Below are 23,998 nucleotides of genomic sequence, written 5' to 3'. Positions count from 1 at the left end.
CCGGAGGGATGTCGCTCGATGATGCTCATAACCGAAGTCGGGCGTCCCTCGACGTTTCTTGAGCGCAGCGCACAGAGAAGGCCTCGTTCTCTTGTTCAGGTTCGCACGGGACACTGCAAAGTGACTTCGGGAGAGTTCACATTTTTGTTCTCGTTCCCGGCAAGCGTTAGAACTACGCTGAAACTCAACCGCTCAGTCAGCAAGCACGGCACAACCCTCACTAAGCCCTGCCAGGCTCTTTCCCCTTTTTATACCACTGCCTAGTTCCTTACAGTAGTCTAGCATCACTCAGAACGCGTCCACAAATTGAAAACTTGCACTAGAAAGCATATCATCACTTTGAAACACTAAACAAAAGCAATATGTTAAAAAAATCCTGCCTCAGGAAAAAAAACATCAGTAACAAACAATTTTGAGGCTGATTCCTACGTTAGGGGCTTCGACTTAAGCCATCGGCGTTACCGTTGAGACTCCCCTTTTTGTAACGCACCTCAAAGGAATATTGTTGTAAAGCGAGGCTCCAGCGCAGGAGGCGGCCATTTTTGGGAGAGATGGTCTGCAGCCATTGGAGAGGGCAGTGATCCGTCTCAATGATAAACCTCGAGCCGGCTAGATAGCATGACAATTTCTGAACGGCCCACACGAGACACGCACACTCTTTCTCGGTGGCGCTATACGCCTGCTCACGACTGGTCAGCTTACGACTAGCATACAGGACGGGGTGTTCTACTTCTCCATTTTCCCGTTGGCACAGTACAACGCCCATGCCTCGCTCACTAGCATCGCACTGAACAATGAACCCTTTTGTATAGTCTGGCGATCGTAGCACAGGCTGGCTTGTTAGGGCACTCTTTAGGGCGCTAAAAGCTCTTTCCTTTGTCTCGTCCCAGACGACTGTTTGAGGCTCTGTCTTTCTTAGAGCATCCGTCAGGGGAGCCGCGATATCAGAGTACCTAGGGATGTACCTCTGATAGTAGCCGGCGACACCTAAGAACGACCGAATATCGGTCTTCGTGCGCGGTTGCGGAAAGTCTCGCACAGCGGCCACTTTTATTTCAGAGGGGCGGCGACGACCCTGACCAATCACGTGACCGAGGTAGACAACCTCGGCCTGGGCTAACTGGCACTTAGGAGCCTTGACTGTCAAGCCCGCTTCGCGCAGGCGGGTTAGCACTGCCCGCAAGTGTGCCATATGCTCAGACCAGGATGCGGAGAATATCGCTACGTCGTCTAGATACGGTAAAGCGAATTCTTGCTGTCCCCGCAACACTTTATCCATGAGGCTTGAAAAACAGTATGGCGCGTTCTTCAAACCAAAACTCAACACTTTAGGACGGAATGTTCCCATTGGTGAAATGAACGCCGCATACCTACTAGCCTCTTCTGTAAGTGGAACCTGCCAATAACCCCTGACAAGATCTAGGGTGGAAATAAACTGAGCGCTACTAACTTTCTCAAGGCGCTCCTCGATGTTAGGGATCGGATAAATTTGATCCTTAGTGATGGAATTAAGCCTGCGGTAGTCGACGCAAGGACGAGGTTCCTTGCCCGGTACCTCAACTAAAATCAAAGGGGAGGTATAATCACTCACCCCTGCCTCAATAACACCGAGCTGTAGCATTTTCTTTACCTCAGCCTCCATAATATCGCTCTGGCGGGGTGACACCCGATACGCCTTGGATCGTACTGGCTCTGTGGAGGTAAGTTCTATATCATGAGTAAGTACAGAAGTCCTACCAGGCCTCTCAGAGAACAGACCTTGAAACTCTTGTAATAGCTGGTGTAGTTCGGTTTTCTGCTCGGGCGACAGCGGTGCTTTACTGATAAGGTCACTAATGACTTGACCGGTGTCTTCCCTGTTCGTCACTGAGCCTAGTCCCGGAAGCTCGACCGGAAGCTCTTCAGGAACGTTTACCATCATGCACACCACTGCTTCCCTTTCTCTATAAGGTTTGAGCAGATTACAGTGGTAAACTTGCTGTGCTTTCCGCTTTCCTGGCAGACTTACCACGTAGTTAACGTCCGACAGTTTCTGAACAATTCGTGCTGGGCCCTCCCACTGCACGTCTAGTTTGTTGTTTAGCGATGTGCGCAATATCATGACCTCATCGCCAACCTCAAAACGACGGGCCCTGGCTGTCCGATCATAATAAACCTTGGCCCTCTGCTGGGCCTTTGTCATTGCTTCACCTGACAACTCCTGTGCCCTTCTTAAGCGTTCGAGGAGCTTAAGCACGTACTCCACCACGACTGGGTCGTCGCCCCTACCTTCCCATGATTCTCGAAGCACGCGAAGCGGAGACCGAAGCGAGCGACCGTACACCAGTTCAGCTGGCGAAAACCCCGTAGCCGCATGCGGCGCGGTCCTTAAAGCAAACATCACCCCAGGCAGACACAGCTCCCAGTCAGTTCGATGTTCAAAACACAACGCTCTCAACACGCGCTTCATGACGGAGTGGAGCTTCTCAACGGAATTCGACTGTGGGTGGTACACTGAGCTGTGTAGCAGCTTTACCCCACACCTTTCGAGAAAAGTTGTCGTCAAAGCGCTAGTAAACACTGTGCCCTGATCTGATTGGATTTCCGCAGGGAAACCAACTCGCGCAAATATGGACAGTAGTGCATTAACTATCTCAACTGAGCTGAGTTCTTTAAGCGGCACTGCTTCAGGGAACTTTGTCGCTGGGCAGATCACAGTCAAAATGTGTCTGTACCCCGTGGCTGTTACCGGCAGAGGTCCCACAGTATCAATAACGAGCCGTCTAAAAGGCTCCGTAATGATAGGTACCAATTTCAACGGCGCCCTCGATTTGTCCCCTGGTTTGCCCACCCGCTGACAAGTGTCACATGTCCTCACGAAATGGTCTGCGTCCCGAAAACACCCTGGCCAATAGTACTCTTGCAAGAGACGGTCCTTAGTTTTCTTAACTCCAAGGTGTCCGGACCACGAACCCCCGTGTGACAAGCGCAACAGATCCTGACGATAGCATTGAGGCACGATCAGCTGATCGAACTCCACTCCTCGGCGGTCTAGATACTTCCGGTACAGGACTCCACCTCTTTCCACAAAACGCGCAGTTTTCCTGGCGATACCTTCTTTGACATTGCAGCGCACGTTTTCCAGGCTGCCATCCTTTTTTTGCTCGGCTATCAAAGCCGACCGGCTGACTTTTAGCAACCTATCAAGTCCGTCTGACGTAGGCGCGATGAGCAAATCTGTAGATAGCTCTTCTAACTTTCCCGTGTCGGGCGTTTCCTCTCCAGTATCTGGCGCCTTCAACGCTACAGACTCAATTTTATTCTGTTCGGGCGTGCTCTGAATATCAGCTTGCTGCGCCTCTGACCCTTTTTCGTTGTTTGATAACGTCGGCCCCGCAACTACCGCCTTTGCAGCGAGCTCCCGAACCTTCGATCTGGTTAAGGCCTGAACACTAGCTTCACCAAACAAAAGCCCCTTCTCGCGCAGGAGGTGATCGGACTGTTTGAAAATAGGTACGGGTACTGGGGTGGCAGCATAGATGACACTGCCGCCTCCGTCTCAAGCGCTCCGAAAGGTCCTTCAATAAGCACTTTTGCTATCGGCAGACACACGCTATGAGCTTCCACGGCTTGCTTGATCCATGCGCACTCGCCCGTGAACATATCGGGTTCTACGTAAGACGGGTGAACTACATCCATCGTAGCTGCGGAATCGCGAAGCACTCGGCACTCTTTCCCGTTCACGAGGAGGTCTCGCATGTAAGGCTCGAGAAGCTTCATGTTCTCGTCAGTGCTGCCTATTGAAAAAAACACAACTTTTGGTGTTGTTTCCGGACACTGCGCCGAAAAGTGACCCGGCTTCTGGCACGTATAACAAACGCCCGCTCGCCTCATCTCGAACCGCTTTCTGCGTTTGGCTGCCGCCGTCTCTTTACGTCTGGTCGGACTGCTTTCACTCGCATCCGCACTACGCGTGTCCCCCTTTAATCTCATGGGCGTGAACTTCGGCCTCTCAAACTTCGAGCCAAATTCACCCTTTTGACCGTCCTTAGCTCCGCGAGCCCGACGCGTCACAAACTCCTCGGCTAGCTCAGCGGCTTTAGCCACCGTACAAACGTCTGGCCTATCCAAGACCCAGTATCGCACGTTCTCCGGTAACCGACTATAAAACTGTTCTAGCCCGAAATACTGCAGAACTTTATCGTGGTCACCAAACGCTTTCTCTTCTTTGAGCCACTCCTGCATGTTCGACATAAGCCTATACGCAAACTCTGTATATGACTCACTTTTGCCTTTCTCATTTTCCCGAAACTTCCGACGGAACGCCTCCGCAGACAGCCGGTACTTTTTTAGAAGACTCGATTTCACTGTGTCGAAATCCTCTGCCTCCTCTCTATCCAAGCGAGCGACTACGTCGGCCGCCTCGCCGGGTAACAAAGTGAGCAAGCGCTGTGGCCACGTTTCCCGAGAGAACCCCTGCTTCTCGCACGTTCGCTCAAAGTTAACCAGGAACAAACCAATGTCCTCTCCAAGCTTAAACGGCCGCATCAGGTCAGTCATTTTGAACAATACGCGTTCTCCTGCACCGTGTGCCTGACTTCCATTACGAGCGCGTTCCATCTCTACCTCAAGACGCTTCATTTCCAAAGCGTGTTGACGGTCACGCTCTTGTTGCTCTCGCTCTTTCTGTTCTTTACGTTCACGCTCTTCTTTTTCTTTTTGCTCTTTAACTTCGCGCTCCTGTCTTTTTGCAGTCTCGCTCTCCTCAATGGTCTCAAGGCATTCCGACAGCTCGTCATCCTCAGCCTCTAACTCAAGAATAGCCTTTAGCAGTTCAGGTTTTCTGAGTTTGTCCGAGACATCCAGACCCAACTCTCTTGCAAGCTCCAACAATTTCGGTTTGCGCAACGACTTCAAATCCATGGCTGCTCTGAATGCTGCTTTCTCTACTGCTTACTATTGTCTTGCCGCAAACTAACCCGGCAGCAACGACAACCACAATTACCAGCTCTGTTTCTAACACTAACAAAAGCCTGGCAAAGCTCAGAAGAAGAAAGTCCCGCACTCACCAAACCTCGCAGGCAGGAATTCCGCGCAGTCGTTCCGCTGCAGGCAACCAGTCATCACACAGGGCTCGTTGCACTGCTCCCGGATCGTCGTTGAGCTGCTCAGCATACAGTCAACTGCATCTCTTCGCTGCTGGCCTCCGTTGTCGCGATCTCACCGCTGGCAGACAGTTGTTTGAAGTCGTAGGCGATCTCACCGCTGCCAACCAGATGTTTGGGATCGCACCGCTGGTACGATCGGTTGTTGGGAACTCGGCGCTGACGCCCGTGGTTGTACCTGGGTCGCAAGCCCCAAGGGTAGCGTTGGCCTGGCGGCCTGGGGTACAACTGGAAGCATCCGAAGGTCCCGGCAAAGCCTGAGTCGACTGGTAACAACAAAACAACTTGTTTATTTTAACATTGCAAAGAGTTGGCGGTCAGGTTGACCGAAGTAGAGAGACGGGAGAGCACTTTACTCAACAGAAGAAATCGGAGCCCTCCTTTTTGCGTCCGGGGGCAGCTGTTTTTATACTCTCGCAGTTGAGGGCAAGAAGGAACCCCTCAAAAGACGAGCACGTGAATGTACAATGGGCTAATGGTGACGCACACTGTCGTAGCGATGCCGTAGCACCATGACGAGCACGATCTCGTAGCACCCTGTCGAGCACGATCTCGTAGCACCCTGTTGTAGCGCTGCCGTAGCACCATGTCGAGCACGATCTCGTAGCACCCTGTTGTAGCGCTGCCGGTCGGGCACAATGACTGTAATGAGAGGATGATCCCTGCTTTGGCATCGCCTGTTTCGGGCACAATGACTGGAATGAGAGGATGATCCCTGCTTTGGCATCGCCTGTTTCGGGCACAATGACTGGAATGAGAGGATGATCCCTGCTTTGGCATCGCCTGTTTCGGGCACAATGACTGGAATGAGAGGGTGATCCTTTGCGGTCGCATCGCCGCAGTCGCGCCTGGAAACACCTGCCGATGAGTGTTGCGGCGACGACGATCGGGCCAAAATGTCTGCCGCCCCGCCGCAGTCGCGCCGGCAAAACCACGTGTCGCAGGCGAAACGCAACAGCGGTAGTTCGCAGTTTTAGGTTTCCACAGTGCTACTATTTCCCCTCGCAGAAAAAGAAAACGACTCAACATCAACGTTAACACTCTCCAGAAGTATATGCTTCCTTGAGTTCGTTGCACGGGTCAATGCGTTTGTGGATCACTTCACCTTCGTTATTTTTAACGTTCAGTTCTTGTGTCCTTCGATATCGTCACACTGAACGGCCGACAATGCTCGTTATGTGCCATGATACTTCTCTTTTAATTCGTTAGCTTTGTACAGACCACCGTACGGCTCCAAAAAATTCTAGGCATCGACGCAATACAAGATGTGCTCATTCCGAAGGCGGCGTAAAAAGTGTGCAAAGGTTCCAACACTTTGTTCCGTGAAGCACTCGCATAGTATTTCTCTGGGAGTAGGGTTGGGCGCATGCTGCGCAGTGCTCGTCGGGAGATTAGTATTGTGTTGACTTTTAATGCTCCAGCAGCGCAATCCACATTGCCCGATGTGCTTGCGGATGTGCCTGTCGATGTGCCTAGCGATAGAGCGCCATCCGTAACGCCCAATATGTGTTGCGGTATCGCAGTCCGCATCACCAGACGCTAACCTACCCATGTGTCTCACGGTAACGCAATCCACAGTCGACGCGCCTAACGAACTGGATGCGTCAGCTCTCGTGTCCTACTCACATATTCTCACCAGATACGTTCACTTCGCCCTTTACCGTTTATTGTGAACATGCTTCATCAGCGTTGAACGTAGTGTTCACACGATCGTTTAGCAATAAAAGGTAATGGTGAAAGAGTGCGTAAGTGTTCCGTTGCGCCCTGGCTGGTTCATGGCGAACACGTTCGCACAGATTCATTCGGCGCTCTGCCCTATCTTTCGTTACGATAAACGAAATAATTAAATGCAGGGGATTTTAGTTCCGAAACCACGATCTGATTACGAGGCACGCCGTACTTCGGTGCACCCAGTCCACGATACACGGGCGTTTTTTTTGCATTTCGCCCTCAGCGAAGCATATATCTTTCTTTCTGGCCTTCTTCGGGTAACTTGCGGAGTATACGCTACCCAGCTGTTCAGCGAGAAAGTGCGTTCCGTGCAACTAACGTGCCCGAACGCAGCACTGTTGCGTTGAAAACTGCTCTCCTTCTTTGGCATATATGGTGCCGCGCGCTTTAGAAACGGTTGTTACTTCGACGGCGAGGTTTGCCGTTAGAAACAACTCAACCGTGGTAAACGACCTTTCGCCGCCCCTGAGCATGATTGCCGTCAGCGAGTGCCTGCCTGCCGCCTTATCAAAGCCTATCAGGTGTACGTGCGTTCTGTGCACTGCGTGCCCGTGTGTTCTGTGCTCACAGTTCAATGGTTGAAGACCGTTTAGCCCGTTCTTTGGCGGCTGTACTACGTTCTCGATCTGTAACCTTGCGAATGACGTCATCTTTCTCAATATATGCGCTTCGGTGTATGCATTTCCTCTGCTCTGTCGCCTTCAAGACACATCAGTCACGGTCCATATTCTCCGTGCTCTTCGTAATCTGGGTCGTCTTGAGTTTTTTCGTTTTCTTTCTTCTTTTGTTTTTTTCAGCCTCAGAAAGGTACGCAAACTCTTTGCGACAGATTGTTCGAGCCCTCCCATCCTCTTCCCCCATCCCACTCTTGTATTGTGAAGTCTTTAAAAGGCAGGAATGAGAGGAGAGGGAAACACCTAATGGGACGCTAGATTGAGCGCCATATCGAGCGTTCACCGTTTCGCGAATATATCATCGCGCACAACGCGAAAAAGATGTGCGCGCAAACTCGGCCGGATCGTTTTAACGCTTTGTCATCAACGGTGACTTTTGCGCATTATAGGGCTTTAGACTTCTGGCTTGTGATTTTTTTTTTTTTTTCGTGCCCGTTCTCTAAACATCTTACAAACCTCCCTTGCTTCGGAGATGAGGGGATTTCCCTCCAGGACACGGTGCCGTGCGAAGACGGCTTAACTCTTCCTTCCTTTCTTTTTTCAGCGCGTTGATCTCTCTGCGCTTCAAGCGCGAATCGCGAACGTGCGGGAACCGTGACGCGCGACCGGTGAAAAAAAAGGGCATTCGCCGTCGACTCCTCGTTTATCTCGGAAACAGGCAACCAACGCGTCTTTCCATACATGTTCACTGCAGATTTTATGACGCTTGCGATAGAGTGGCTACTGCTTGTCGACCGAGGATGTGCCAGGATGTCCCCAAAGGTTACTCGGCACAAGCACCCGTTCGCACGCACGCACACTCGCACAGAGACCGCACACGGCACCAATCCATATCATGGCGCAACACATTACACGCACAGCATGGGACAGTATATAGCACAGCATAGCGCGGCACAGCACAGCAAAGTACAGAACGCCGTGCCACGCAGTAAGCCAGCCAAAACGAAACCCAAGGAGAAAACACAGTGCAGAACACCACACAGCTAACAAGACCAAACCAAGCCAAAGCACAACATAGCGTAGTACAGAACAACACCCATTGCAAAACAGACCAGATTAGACCAAACCAAACCAAACCGAACCAAACCAGAGCGCCGCACTGAGTCAAGTTGTGTTGCCTGTTGCTCCTTGTCGGATTAGAAACACATCTGAGCCTGCTGTTATTCTAATCTGTGGAGGACACTGGCCGTATAGTTGCTAATCTTTGGTGAGTGAAGGGTACAGCACAGTTCGCTTTTATTTTCTAATTTAACCTCCCGCACTACAGTTGCCACTTTCCCTTTGCCTCACTATCAGTGCCGAAAAAACAGACCGATGCGGAGCCCTCAGCACGTTCGGGTAGGTCGATCACGTTTCTCGAAGCCAAGCTCAACGCGGGGCTGTCTTCCGTCGTCCAAACGAGGACAGACGACAGCGTCTATGGTGTAGCGCTGAGGGTCGTTCGGGGTCTCAGTTCTTCCGAGTCCGCGCTTCGGAAATCCTGTCGGCCCACTTGTATTTCGCATCGATTATTCACCAGCGACCCGGAAAACCCATCCCTTGTCGCCTCCGCCGGTAGTCATCGGTGCCACGCGGGGTAACTTTAACCTGCCGCTTACTCGTGATGTGCACGATGAAAGATGGATGCAATTCACAGGAGTTAAACTTTGCCACAGTCCACCGTTGGCTCTAAAGGGTAATATTGGCTAAACTAAATCGTCTTATTCTTTAAAATCTTTCTTGTGGCAAGGCGACCTTCATACATAGTGCGTTCCTAGAAAACATCCCTTGTCCCTATCTGATTGTCTGGCTATTTGGATACGAGCTTTAGTTTAGATTTTTTGTCGGAGGCGCTTGCCATCTTGACGATAACGTCTGGTCATCAGTTGTAGTCGGTCGCGATTGTTCACTATTCACTAATGCGAAATCTAAGAAACCAATTTTGCCGTATTACTTTAACCATTTATCAAAGCTTAAGTAGTTACGTCAGAAAGTGAAGTTAATAATCTATGCGAATGATATACTGGCAAATGGTTACCGAATTCGCAGAAGGAAAGAGAAGGAAAGAGGTCTGCGTTCACTGTCATCATATTCAAATGACATTGGTTTTTCCCACGTGACAGCGCGTGGGGATAATGAAATTAAGTTCCACAAATGGCGTTCGTTGCAACGACTTTAATTATGTTACTTAATTAATACGGCAGACATCGTGAGCTCCTGACTAGAAGCTTACCGTTATCATTGAAAACGAAGGCATAAAATCAGTGCTTTTTACCGGTGCTGACATAAGGGGCAGAGACTTGGAGACTGACAAAGAAGCTTGGGAACAAGTTAAGGACCGCACAGAGAGCGATGGAACGAAGAATGCTTGGCATAACTTTAAGCGACAGAAAGAGAGCGGTTTGGATCAGAGAGCATACGGGTATAGACGATATTCTAATAGGCATTAAGAGAAAAAAAATGGCGCTGGGCAGGTCATGTAATGCGCAGATCCGTTGGACCATTAGGGTGACCGAATGGGTACGAAGAGAAGGGAAGCGCAGTAGAGGACGGCAGAAGACGAGTTGGTGCGACGAAATCAGGAAATTTGCGGGTGCTAGTTGGAATCGGCTGGCGCAGGACAGGGGTAATTGGAGATCGCGGGGAGAGGCCTTCGTCCTGCAGTGGACATAAAATACGACGACGACGATGATGATGATGATGACGACGGAGGTTTTATGCCGAAAACTTGGATACCAGGAAAACTTCATTAGCGCCGCTACGACCGCGTTTTGGGCGAAGCCCCATTCAAGACAAGCCTAAATTTCCGTATCCCGTCATTCCCTCGGTGTCACAGCTCCTCTTGAGGAGCTCGCATAGATGGTGGCATCAGATTTTCCTCTAGGGTAGCACTTCAAGAAACACATTTGATGATACTTCGTACTTGCTTTTGAGACGACCGCAAGTGGACAGCTAGATGAGAGCAGCATTCCGAACAAGTTGGTAATCCATTACTCAAATGATATTGCGCAACAAAAAACGACATGGACGTAAGAGAAGACGACACACCAAATGCAAACTTCCAACTAAGTTTGTTGTGCCACTGAATCGAGTTGATACATGTGAAGCAGTGTGTTAGCTTCCCTTCTCTGGCTCCCACAGAAAAAGAACTGAGTTTCTTGGAGGCGGCATCACATGACTCGTAACTATGTTACGTGAACTGTAACATAACTACGTTACATGTTACGTGTGTCGTCTTCTCTTACGTCCCTGTCGTTTCTTGTTGCGCAATACCGTTTGAGTGACAGCTAGATACAGTGACCGCCTGTGTTCTCAACGCGGACATCCAATTACGCGCACTAGTATTGTTCTCTATCCATTCTTGGAAGCAACAGCGCTAAATAAAATAGACTTATACACATGACGAAGACGAAGACGGGAAGTCCGCTGAATTCACAACGACTTGCACGCGCACGTCTACAACACAACCGCATACATTAAAAGGTATAAATGCAGTAAAGGGCCGCAACAATCTTTGCTATACTGATAGCTCACTCGCTCCACGATAGCCGAATAACACAGCGAGGGCAGTATTACAAATTAATTTGATTATGACTTCTCGAAAAGCTGTTTGCAGTACTACTAGAAGGCAACTTATCACTTTCCTTCCATTCTTTAACCGACTTCCCACTACGTAAGGTAGGCGAACGGGACGCGCGTCCGGCCGACTTGCCTCTGAGCACTCGGGACACTTCTCAACCAACCCGTTCGCACCTTTTTGCTTATTTCTCTCACGTTTCTATCGGTGGCATTTGACACCGTACACGTAATATAGAAGAAAAAAAACATTCACTGAGATCTTAACTTCGCGTCTCATTTGGTACCGTCGACCGTGAACGTTGGCACGTACTAGGCGGATCAGACGCCTCGCTGTGCTATAGCACACCTCACCCTGTTGCGGCAGTATCGCGGCGGCAGGGGCCAATTTCGATCTCGCGGTCAATCCCAACGCCTCGCCTCCGGGGGGAGGGAGGGTGGCTCTCCGGAGTTTCCAGTTGACCACGACCCGGAGTCTTGACGTCAGTAGCGCGACGACGTCTCATTTCTCTTCCTTTGTCCAGGGATGCGGCTAGCGTGGCATTGTGTGTGGTGTGCTATAAGCCTGTACATTCGCGTACGGTCTCCGACTTCTGAAGCTCGTTGTGGCGATGTCTTCTTTCTTCATTTTTTTCCTTCTTTCTTTCTTTCCTTCTTTCTTTCTTTCTTTCTTTCTTTCTTTGATACACGCATAAAAACAGTGCAAGATTCCTTGTTACACGTGTCCCGAACCGTCTTTCTGCGTTATCCGCCTGTTGCTTCTGTCTGATCCGGTGCGTGATACCCGGGGCTTCCTGTCTTAACGCATCATGCTACGGTCTGTGCCCATTAATCACGGCCGGTCCAGTTGCTCAAAGCCCTCTTGTCGCGTCGTCCTGCTTTAGTTCCGTTTGTTCGCGTTGTTTTGTTGCCATGGGATTAGCGAACCAGGCGATGTATCGGCACATTTTGGAGTCGAGCCATCGAAGCTGTTCTCAGTGACGAGCGCGTTATCAAGAGGGTGGCGAACGATTTAGTAATGTCGTGCGAAGGTCTAATCTGGGCGCCTCCATGTAGAGGAACAAAAATTGATAAAGGCTGGCAAACCCTTTTCTCTCTAAGCTATACCTCATCGGACTGCACTATGTCACTTGCTGTCCACAATGTGAAACGAAGCAAGCTTGGTACGTATAGAAGAGAAATCGCCTCTCTTCTTTGCTTTTAGAGGGGCTGTATAACTAATAATTATCAGATCGTCGTCATCATTATCATACCATTATCATTAGTCTGCTGCAGGACGAAGGCCTCTGCCAGCGAACGTTGCCCTTACAAACCATTACGTTGCCAACCTTTAGGAAGTATTTGAATACGCATATGTATATACAAGGTGCTTGATCTATTAAATAGACAATTGATGTAAACTCATCCATGTAAACCCTCTCTTTTGTTTTTCTGCGGTTCCTGTCGACCGACATAAAGTTAATATATCGCACTGCCGCAGCGTTGCGTGTTTTAGAACGATTCTGCACAAAAAAAAATTAAACGCGCCCTGAGGGGAACATTGTGGTCTTTGCATGGCGTATCTCATTAAGCCTAACGTGTGTGCCTAACGAGTTTTTCATTTTTGTGTTTTCGATATGCTTTTTTGATGTCGTAAATGTTTACTAATATGTATGCAACAAAATATGATAGTGGCACTTTAAGGATTTATCCCCACGACATATTTATTTAGGGAAACGTTAAAGCGAAGATTTCTTGGAGGACCCTTCTTCTCGACAACCACCAGCTTCGTCATCGTGACGTCACTGCTGCTTGCATCTCGGCTTAGAATGGCAACCGTGTAGCGCTTAAGCATTGCATCACACTAAGGTTATAACTGGTATGCTGTACACAAACATAAAAATTGCATAAGACGCGTTGCATAGATGACAATAAAGACAGTTGTACGCATCGTGTTTCGTTTTACAGAACTTTAACTGATTCATCAGGGCATCGCTTCACACTGATTCCAACATGCGCGTTGGATCTGCGTAATTCTCCCTACTGCTTGTAGATGCATAATTTTGTGCACTGTTGAGACGGCCAAATCGCCTGTCTCGTCTCTTCTGGTCAGGGGCCATAATTTACCCTGCTACATGATAAAACCTTACTGGGCCAGTCGAACCAACTAACCCAGCAACAAATTCTATTATGATCAAATATGAATTTATTTTATCCTAATACAATGTGTAACCTAACAGAATGACCACGTGGAAATGTCACTGCTTTTCAGCGGCTCTGTTTGGCGTAGTTAAAGTTCAAGGCGTACTTTCGTACCTTCCGGACTTCGCATTTTCTCAAGCTTAACTCTCCTATCTCGCTTCTGCAGGATTCGATGCGCACCCCTGGCGACCGTCAGCTGCTGCGCCGGCCGTATCACCGTGACGTCACCGTGGCGCCCGCCCACTTCCGCTGCCGGCTATCGCCACCACTTCCGGTCCGTCTACGGGCTTCCTGGACGCCCACGCGCTCTTCTTTAGGCAAGTATACACACCTCATCCGCTGCCACCTGTCGAACAGCTTAAAACCATTATTTTACGGGTACGGAAAGTCGTTCCAGCCACTCCTTTATTCGAGGCACACATGTGCTGAACACCCATTGAAGATGTAAACCTTAACGACTCCTTCGAGAGGAGCTCGCTTCCATCTGAAAGATACAACTCGTGCTTGCTTCGGAGGTGGCATCGTGATTCGCATTGCAGATGCATCCCTCTTCGCCGCTCGTTTTAGAAGTCGTTTCTTGAGTTTCGAGCGAGTCTTCCTCGCGCGGTTGGTACGGACGTGCGTTTGTCGAGAAGCGCCCACGACTTCGGCCGAACCACTTCACTGGGCGCCGACGGTTGGAATCGGACACGTTCGCCGACGCCCACGCTGACGCCACGAAACGCGTAAACCGTATCTTCCGTGGCCGCTCGCGGTCCAAAAGTGGCCGGCCGACCTATTTTACCGGCAAGCCTTGAGGTACGCGAACGGGCGGGCTCATTGCCTTTCTCGAGGCGTCGTCGTCTTCTTTGTCGTCTGCACACTCTACCGACTGTTATATGCGAGTTGCAGATACGTGGTTGCTCACCCGTCGTGCTATACGGTGGTCAAGACGCCTCTGCATCGTGTGAACGTCCGATTCTTGAGACCTTCGTGCGTGACGTTGCATTTCAATTAGCGGGAGATTCGCGCGAGGAAATAGGACTTTGCGTGTGCGATATGAGTCGGCTTAACTCAAGATGTCAAAGCGCATGATTTGGTATCGTCTGCTCGTACCGCGGCCGTCTGGTGGAGTGCACTCACCCTTGTGATCCCTAAGTGCACTCCTGCTACGACGGCTGTTCAAGCAGAATGAATTAAGGTAGCCCTTTTTGTATAAGCGACAACCTTTCCCTTCCATTTTATGGCTTTTAGTATGACATCAAATGGCACTTACAGTGATATAAACATTGTATCCCCCTGTGTTCTTGCATGCCTGAGGGACACTGCTGATTCCCGTACGTAGGAGCCTGACCGCATCGTAGTGCAATGACAATTGGGGAAACCGGCTTGCAAGACTTCATCGTTCGTACATCTTTTTGTGAGTTTTCACAGACGGGGTTACGGCGAGCTACGCTTATGGAACCGATGTGATTGCATGGAAAAGATAAGCCTAGCGTAAAAAATATCAAAGCGTAGGAAACGAGGATACTGATATATTCTGCCGAGTGCAGTCCATGCAAAAGATCGCAAGTCAGCTTCCCTGTACTACGTCTGGCGGCGCTGCCACGTATAATTTGACCCTGTAAACTTTAGTGTGATAGAAGTGTCGTGAATGAAATAAAACGTCGCAAGTAACGAGGCTGCGAACTTCGATGCACCTTTGTAAAAGTTACCGTGAAAGTGCTTATATACCCATCGTTTACATAGGGTTTTCGCTCAAAACGTATTATTAAGAGTCGTCTTACGGCTTCACAGATTAAGTTTCAGTAGATCCATATCCCCATAATCTGGCGAACTAAGCACGAATTCCCTTCGTCGTTAACTTCAGCACAGAATCGATGCACATTTGTCTAAGTTATTTCGCGATGCAGCGCGCCTTTGACATTAGCTTCCGGAGCACCTTCGGCATTCCGCCAATCGACTCGCCATTCGTACGTACTTGAATTTACTCATTTCTTTTTCCGATCGCGAAACAATTGAAGTAACAATAAATTCAAAAGAAAGAGCGTAGAAGTTTCCGTTTGCGCAATATGCCGCGCCGTGACTTTTACCGGCGAATTCAGACTCCGAGGTACGGCGAATTAAGGCGAAGTGATCTTCTCCACCCCGTGCCGCGCGCGAGAAATTGAGGCCACAAAATCATACTCGAGCCTCGTGCTTTGGGACAGCGCGCGCGATCCCGGTTTCGCTCTCGGCTTAGTTCATGTAATATTCACTCGGCGGCGCAGGCAACCGCGCCGGGAATCCGAAAGACTCGGCCTCGCCGCGTTATAGTCGGGGAAGCTCGAGCTCGGTGTCTGAGCGTGCGTATCTCTGTATAAACTTGCGACACGCATGCACGAGGCGACTGGGCTGCGGCAGCGTAATTCGGTTTTCGTGTTCCGTCGAGGAGCTTCGCTTGTTTCTCTACAAGTCTTTTTCGTTAGTTCAGTAATTCTCCGCCAGAGGGATGGCGTCGCTTCCTTATGTGCTCCCCGTGCAAAGTGGCGCCCTCTGCATACGCTTTGGGCACTATTGTTTCCTTTTAATTTTTCTTTTTTTTTTACGAGTCCGGCGAACAAGTGCAAGTAATCTGCGTGCGGGTGGCTTTGTTCTTTCTGGTTCTTGAGCAGCCGGCAACGGAAGTTTCGGAGTATCGTTTAAAATGAAAGGAGTCTACTAATGCAATATCAGCTGGCGGTCGCAACCGAAGCACGTTGGAAAAGTAAATGGATTGGCGCTTCCTCTGCAGGTTCGTGCCATGAGGTTCACCTTTTCGCGAGGTACGAACGTTCAGCGTTTGCGTGAACACTTATTTTTTTCATGCCAGGAGCCAGGCAAAGGCAGGGAAGCAGCACCGCAGCTTCAAAGTGAAGCTCTCTTTGCATACCACTCCGTGGTTTCGCCTTGGTCCGTCGGTCGTTCTGTCGGTCAGTCGCTGGTCGGGTTCTAGACAGGCAGATTTGCATTCACATAAAAAGAAGAAGAAAATGAAGCGCCTCCGGCGTAGGGATCCGAACCTCGGCCTTCCCTTTCTGTGACTTCCGTGGCTTGTATAATTCTGATTATACCAAAAAACACTGCCAGACACAGTGCTTGAAGTCAGTGTGAAGTGTCAATACTCGATGGTTGATACACGAAGCAACTCACGAAATTACATTACATGCTGCCATTAATTGCCAAGCCTTGAACTAGGAGCTTTCCGAATGTGCTTGCTTCAACATTACGCTCAATGGCACCGCGAACTGTAATATCACGTACGCCATGATTAAATTCACGAAAAGGGGCGATTAATCACAAGAACTAAACATGCAATCGAATTCTAGTTTTTGAATATGGACAGCTCTCTAAAACTTCGCAGAGCTGCTAGCATTCAACCATTAAAGGCGGAGAGGTGCTCCCGCGAAAGAGATTTCCGAAGAAGAAACTTGGCTATCGAAGCGCTCTGTCGCTTTTACGCTCATTCACCGCCTAAAAGGGTCTCTTCTGGGTCACTTAGAGTACTTCCTTGCTATTAGCCCAACGATGACAAATTGCAGCTTATTATGGCCGTTCAAGTAACACATCGCTCAAAACAGCATTTGACACGACAGGAACTCCATATACGGGAACGCGCCATCCACGCGCAATCATTAGCACAATGAAGTAAGCTCTCCCCACACTTCAGAAATTCCACGTGGCTTCCATTTAGCTCCACCGGATCCTATAGGGTCGGTCGGTGAAGTAATATGTACGGAATCATTAATTACGACCGCAAACACGTCGCGCTAATGGTCTCATTTCACGTTTAATTGCGTTCCGTGTGACGCGACTAATTTTCATTCCGAAATATACGTTTGCAGCGCCGGAAACAGGCGCGACGCTGTCGGCGCCACCTCCTAAAACAAATAGCCCTAACGTGGCGCCACGACTCGCCGCCATTTTTGATCGGCTATTAAGCGCGCAGAATACACACAGACACCTGTGAGGAGTGCGTGCCGAAAGAAGCGCTCGCGGGTTCCCGGGAACGACGGGGCGATTATTTGCGTAGGCAGTGTTTTACAGGGGAAGCAACCATCGATGATTTCATGCCACCCCACCCCTCGCTTTTACCGTGCCGCGTCGTCTGCCCGAACCTGTCCACTTCACTCGCGCGAGCCTCGAACGCAAGCTAGCGGCAGAGAGATAATAAGACCCCTGCTAAAAGCGGAGGCTCGTTAGTGGCGCGAGATCCTATCGTCGCCTACGTCTCTTAGAAGCTTCTCAAATGGCTGAGCTTTCTTTCAAGATGGCGCCCACTCCGCTATCGCGGCGTCGCTGAAGCGGCAGGGAAGGGAGGGGGATGACGTTGGGGCGGTTGCTGCTTGTCCGCTATCGTCTGCTGCTTCTTCGCCTACCCGTCGTCTGCTCGTTTCGTTTTAATCGAGGGGTAGTGGTGGTGGCAAGGTTTGGAGCGCATTGGGCCACTTTTCCGAACGGGCGGCCGTTGTTTGTCTTGGCCTGAGCACACACACACGCGCGAGTTGTTCCGGTCACGGAGCATGCGCTTGGGAACGATGTTTACAAGGCTGGACATACCGCAGGCTTTTTTTTTTCTTTCTTCTGCTTTTTTCTCCGCACACGAAGATGGCGCCGCGGCTTTCGCTCCCACCTCGCGTGGTGGCCGTAGGTGAGAGGCTGAGTAGTTGGAGCCGCCCCTGTTTCGCGGTTTCGAAAGCGGCGAAGAAATCAGCTACAAACTTTTCCCACCTTTCGCCATCTCCGCTGCTCGTTTGGTACTTTCTAGCCGTTGCCGGCGTGGCGTCCGGCCCACGCCTCTGCATTCTCTTCCCAAATTGCTATCGGCCATCTGTGTCGGGGGGCCGATCGCCCTACGGGACCGGATTCGCACTCTCCCGCCGAGGGTTTCCTCGCTTTTCAAAGATGGATGACTTCGAGAAATGGTACTCGGTCGGCCCGTAGGGGCTGCGAGGGTCTCCGTGCGATGTGCGGGGAGGTGGAGGAGACTGAATAGCATCCAAGTCAGTGCGTTTTAAACCATCTTCGTTGAAACAAACAAAAGAAAAGCGAATTCCCATGACGGACCTTTGCAATTAGGTTGCCGCGTGGTTGCTCCTGCAGAATGACGTGCCATCGTCTCACGTGCACATCGGCTTGGCAGCTCGTGTGTGGATTTGCTTTGTGGAAAGCAACTGTCGCGCATGTGCAAAGAAAAAAAAAGAATGTTTGAGAAGAAGGCCTAGCCTGTCCTGGTACAATAGTATGCAATCGGAAAAAGTTGACAGCCAAACGTTGGCCCAGCAACGTCGGGAGTTCGTTTCTCCAGATAGCCTGCGGTGCGCTTTGAGGGGTAAGTAGAATTTTCAATAAACAACTAAATCGGTTGCTGGACCCTCACGCGAATGACTCTGCCGTTACAAGAAGAAACTGGAGCGCCTCGTTTCAATCTTGTTAGGTCGACGCTGCCGGAGTCGTGGCGTTGAGAATTAATGAACTCCATACGGACACTATATCCTGCCAAATGCATTCGCCTCGGCAGGAGCTGCAAACGCTGAGGGCGGCCGACAGCGACTTCCTTAGTCACCTTGCATGTCTCCAAACACCTGTGCCTTTCGAAAACCATCGACGCCAAACCAGTCAGGCACTTGAAAGCAGCACTGAATCTTTTTGATGTTGCACACTCCGGTAAGCTAGCTCAGAAGACTGAGTACTTGCCATAGAGATAAAACGGTCGTACGGGCAGTGGGTACTTGGAAACGCCTACGTACTGAGCTAATCCACGTGTGCTAATTATCTTCCCGACTCCAGCCTCAGGTAAATGTATTCAGGAAACAAAACAAGAATGCGAGTTCTCTGTCCCAGAGCAACCAGATGCACTTTGCGCCTCTGGTTTCCAGGATGATGCCAGAGGCAAACGCACTTAGTAATAGCGTTCGGAGTGATTTACGCCAACCGGTATGCGCCATGCAAGCAGAGAGATAACGGCCGTGCCGGTTGGTCATTACGCTTCGCGTGGCCTGCTGGTTAGTTAGGAGCCCGGGCAATGCAGCGGCGAGTCCGCGCAGGCCAAATCCTGAAGGTTAATGTCCTCCAGCGTCCCTTCTATCCGAGGCGAGGGCAAATGGCTTTTGGCGCGAAACGTACGGCTTCGATCTCTTCCTGCCTCGAGGCTCCGCGGCACAATTCGTCTTGCGGTGGCGTTGTGCGCAGCTTTGTGGCTTTCGGGGGTCCAGAGATAACCAGAAGGGCCGCTCGGACGCCGCTATACTACGGCCACCACGATCTCTTCTACATAGGGCAGCGCCATCTGCTAGCGGCCGCTCTTCGCTTCCTCTCGAGGCATGTACGAAACGACGACATTTCGGGATCGTATATAGAGGCGGCGTGGGAGGGGGAGGGGCCTTCTATGCCGCGTCAGGAGGAATTCGCGGACCTTTCCGTTTTTCTCACAGATCTCCTTTCGCGGCGTCTCCCGTATTTATTACCGGCCGTAAAGATTGCCCTTCCCGCGATGTTCTCCGTACGTACCGGCTGCGACTCTCCCGTGACCCGCCCGATCTCCTTGCTGTATACGTCGCGCAACTGCCGCATTCGCGCGGCTGTTACCCGCGGGCGAGCCCCCGCGATTCCCCAATTAACTCGCTTCTCCCGCTTTTTCCTCAAAGCTCGGCGAGCATGTAGGAGGTAAGCGTGAAAGCGTTGCGTCTTTCGCTGTCTGAACCCTGACGCTGGAGCCGGACTGGCTCCCCAGCGTCGGGTTGTCACTAAAGTGTCACTGCAGAGGAATATTTCGTACCTTTGTTGCTATATTAGGGCTCATCAGTGATAATAAGAGGAGTAAACATAGAGCACTGACGACATGTGCGATTAATTGTTGTTAATTAGCACCGTAGGTCGGCAGAACAACTATAAACTCACTCACACTCGTGTGCACTACTAGCACCAGGGCTGTCCAGTGACGTCAGTTCTTTCTGTGTTTGACCTTGATTGCAACGCTCTGCACGTTTCCTACTTCAGATTAACGTTAAGCTTAGGTGTATTAGTTAATTGTTCTTGCGCACTAACACAATTACCACTATTATCCGCTGTAATGAAAGAGAGGTGCACGTGGTGACGCCAGACCTCGGTTTCCCGCACCACCTCGCTGTGACGGCACGGTTAATTTTTGGGGTGTCTGCTCTTCCATAGAAGTCTATTCGCAAGGAACCACTACGTTGTATTCTTAAGGAACCAATGACACGACCCAGCGAGTGTGGAGATCTTTTACAAAACGGTCTAAACAGGAGGAAACATTTTGAAAGCTGTGACGTCACACTGACGTATAAGAAGCCAAGCTTTGGGCGCAAAATTAAAAAAAAAATTGGTGAGACAGTTTGGGCTTTGTTTTCTCCACATTTTCTAGAGCCATGTCCGAGAAATTAATAAAAGTTGGGTACTGAACTAATATTCCAACGCTCCAAACTGATTCTGATGTTCCCACTTAATGTGCCTTTAAATTTTTTGTACGAGTTTTTCTGAGTTTTCACTCGATACCTCCAAGATACTGTCACGCTCTAGTAACGGTGAGGAATCAAACGCTGCCGAGAGCGCCAGTTAATAATTTACCTCTCTACCGGGCGAATTTGTGCCCAGGAAAGCAAGCAGCACTCAAAGGACAACGACAACGGCGAAAGCAGCTGTTGGCCTTCGAATCTGAACTCGCGGTTCAAGTACGACCGCTATCTATGCAACCCGCCGTGGTTGCTCAGTGGCTATGGTGTTGGGCTGCTGAGCACGAGGTCGCGGGATCGAATCCCGGCCACGGCGGCTGCATCTCTATGGGGGCGAAATGCGAAGACACCGGTGTACTTAGATTTAGGTGCACGTTAAAGAACCCCAGGTGGTCGAAATTTCCGAAGTCCTCCACTACGGTGTGCCTCATAATCAGAAAGTGGTCTTGGCACGTAAAACCCCATAATTTAATTATTTTATGAATGTATTTATGCATGCATCGCTGTAAATTCTAGAGTAATAGCTCGTGCTCGCGTACCTTCTTGAAAGCACAACGCCATTCGCGTCCCGCACGCCCAGGAATTAGACAAGACTATATCGCTACAGAATCAGCAGCAACACTCAATAAATTTCGCATACCGTGTCTATAGGCGTGACTTGCGCCGTGAGATAACTTGATAACAGTGATAATCCGGTGAAAAAAAAAAAAAACAGACGCAGGCAGTATGGCAAGACAATGAGCGCTTGACAACGTTACGACATTCAAATTGCTGCGAAAGATGCAGTGGTGCCGTCCGTAAAATTGGATTCTAGCCTATTGGCTATATACCCTGGCTTTAAAACTTCCTCCAACGTACGCGACGGCTTTTACTAAGTTCTCCACCATTGCAATTTGATGGCGTAAGACGCGACTTTGCACGACCTGTAGCCATAGAATTATCGCAAGTTTAATCTCATTCGAGTTTCGAACTCGAAGACGAGCAAGTGCAAACTTTTAACTTATGAAGCGCGCCGTATAACTCTGACGACAGTAATCGTGGAACGCGGCAATCATTTAGAGAGAGAACGAAAGCAGACTCCCAAGCCTCGTTTAAGGTTACGTCACCCGAGAATGCGTAAAAGAAGCGAGTTCATACGGTATACGACCGGACATCTCCGGTATATCTCTCTCGCGCGCGCATTCGCTTGCGTGCCGGAGGCAGTTACGTCTCCAATTCAGAGATCGTCTAAAACCTAGAAACCTTGCGCGGCATTCCGACGTATATTCCTTCGTACGTTCTACGCGCTCGGAGGTGAGACCGCGGTGAGACTAACGATCGAACCATAAGCGATAAAACTGAAGGAAAGCACGCCGAGCCTAGACGGTTTCGTAGGAAAAAGCTCGCGACAAAAGAAACACAGCGGCCTCCTTACACTGCGCCTGTCCCGAATGTAGAAATGAGATATCCTCATTCGGCCGGCGACTGCTCCCTTCTTTTTTTTTTTTTTTTTTTTTTTACGGCTTAGCCCTCACGGCGCGGCGTCCGACGTTTCGGGCATTTAATCACGCCCCCATAAATTGCCCGCCGGTACGCGTAGTTCTTCTGCGTTGCTTTTCTTTTATTTCTAGTTCGCGCGGATGACGGCAGAGGGCGCGGCGGCGGCTTGGGGTGTCCGCCATTGCGCGTCGGATTCATTTGTACCGTTCCTGTCTTCTTCCTCCCCCGCTAGATAAACGCTTTTAATGACGCGCACGACGACTGCCGAGGCGTGATAGATCGAACTTTTATGCGCGCCATCTCGCGGGAGTCGGCTGTAACGACTCGCTACTTAAAACCGGAGGGGCCGAGGATCGCTTATATAGTATACGCCTGTACGGTCATAGAGATAGCCGACTTTGTGACTCGCCAGTTCGACCTCGCCTATCTGATATACCTGTCAAAAGTTGTGAGAAGGACACTGCTCGTTCTCCCGAAGGTCCCTCTCTCCCTCCTTCTGCAGCCCGCCGCCGCCGCCGCCGCATTTATTACCGTGCGATGATTGCTGCTTGCACTGTCATAACTAACTCTGTTAACGACTGCTTTAACTGGTCTGGTTTCGCTCATGTGTTGGATGACCCAGGATGGTGTGGTTTAAGTGCGAATGCCGCTGTTTCGAAAGTATATATATATATATATATATATATATATATATATATATATATATATATATATATATATATATATGTGTGTGTGTGTGTGTGTGTGTGTGTGTGTGTGTGTGTGTGTGTGTGTGTGTGTGTGTGTGCGCGCGCTTACATTTATGTGTTTATTTATTTATTCATTTATTTTACAGGCTACTGCTCTTTTATATAACATAATTTTGTGTAAATGGATATTCACGTGACCTATATCGTCAGCGGCCCGATAGGGCTGTATCGGCATAAACACTGATCGAGAAAAGCCATGAAAAACAAATCTACGTTTATTAGCAGGTTCCGAAGCATCTCATGACTTTTTTTCACCAACATTTTCAACATGCCGCGAACTAAGAAAGGAAGCAGGCATGTCTTCAACCGGTGCCTTGAGGCAGCCTGTGTTTGAACCCTGGCTGACCGGTATGGTCTCATTGCCGCTCATAAATACGGTATGTTCTGGTGAGAACAACCGTCAAAGGACTACCGACTTACTATAGATAGGTGGGCTAGTGAACTAGAGATTAAGGTCCTCGATTCCCTTATTCTTTTTGTTCAAAGTGAGAACATGCGCCACATAAGAGCGGCCTGTAATATTACGAATTCGTCGTTAACAATGACTTGTAGTTGTCAAGCCGAAGATGCCACTATAACCCAAGGGTTCCTGGGGTGATAAACTTCTCTGATACTTGCCGTTTTCAATAAAAGTTGTCTCATCATCATCGTCGTTGATAAATGAGCAATACCCATTCGCTGATTGCATGGTTTTACTAGAGTGAGATGGACTCATTTCAGTGCAAGAGGTGTAATTTACTGTTTCGTTGTCTCTTCACAACAGGGCCATGCGGAAGGTACCGGCTACGACGGCCATCTTGCTAGCAACCCTGGGCATAACAATCACTGGTGAGCACGCCGTCTAATGATTTATGCTCGATCCCAGTAAACGCTGAATTTTCATTGCGATACATGCATTCAGCACCTGCGAATCATGTACAAGAAAGAAAAAAAATACTGAGTGGACCACGGGTATAGACGCGTTGCTGCGAACAGTATGTACAACTGAAACCAGACGGCGCCACCATTCTCGTGCA

General features: G+C 49.8%; 1 protein-coding gene across 3 annotated transcripts in view; it reads left to right on the top strand.

Annotated features, from left to right (window-relative positions):
* The window catches only part of LOC142560139 (lactadherin-like), a 124,635-nt gene that overhangs the window by 64,240 nt on the left and 36,397 nt on the right, over positions 1 to 23,998 (top strand). For all 3 annotated transcript variants that reach the window (XM_075671990.1, XM_075671991.1, XM_075671989.1), the window contains 2 exons: positions 13,452 to 13,602; positions 23,746 to 23,810. In XM_075671990.1, coding sequence (XP_075528105.1) covers positions 23,750 to 23,810 — 61 coding nt within the window. In that variant the 5' untranslated portion in view covers positions 13,452 to 13,602; positions 23,746 to 23,749. The remainder of the gene's footprint in view (positions 1 to 13,451; positions 13,603 to 23,745; positions 23,811 to 23,998) is intronic.

The sequence above is a fragment of the Dermacentor variabilis genome, chromosome 10 (genome assembly GCF_050947875.1).
Source record: "Dermacentor variabilis isolate Ectoservices chromosome 10, ASM5094787v1, whole genome shotgun sequence".
Lineage (NCBI taxonomy): Eukaryota > Metazoa > Arthropoda > Arachnida > Ixodida > Ixodidae > Dermacentor > Dermacentor variabilis.
This window is presented reverse-complemented; position numbering and strand designations above follow the sequence as displayed.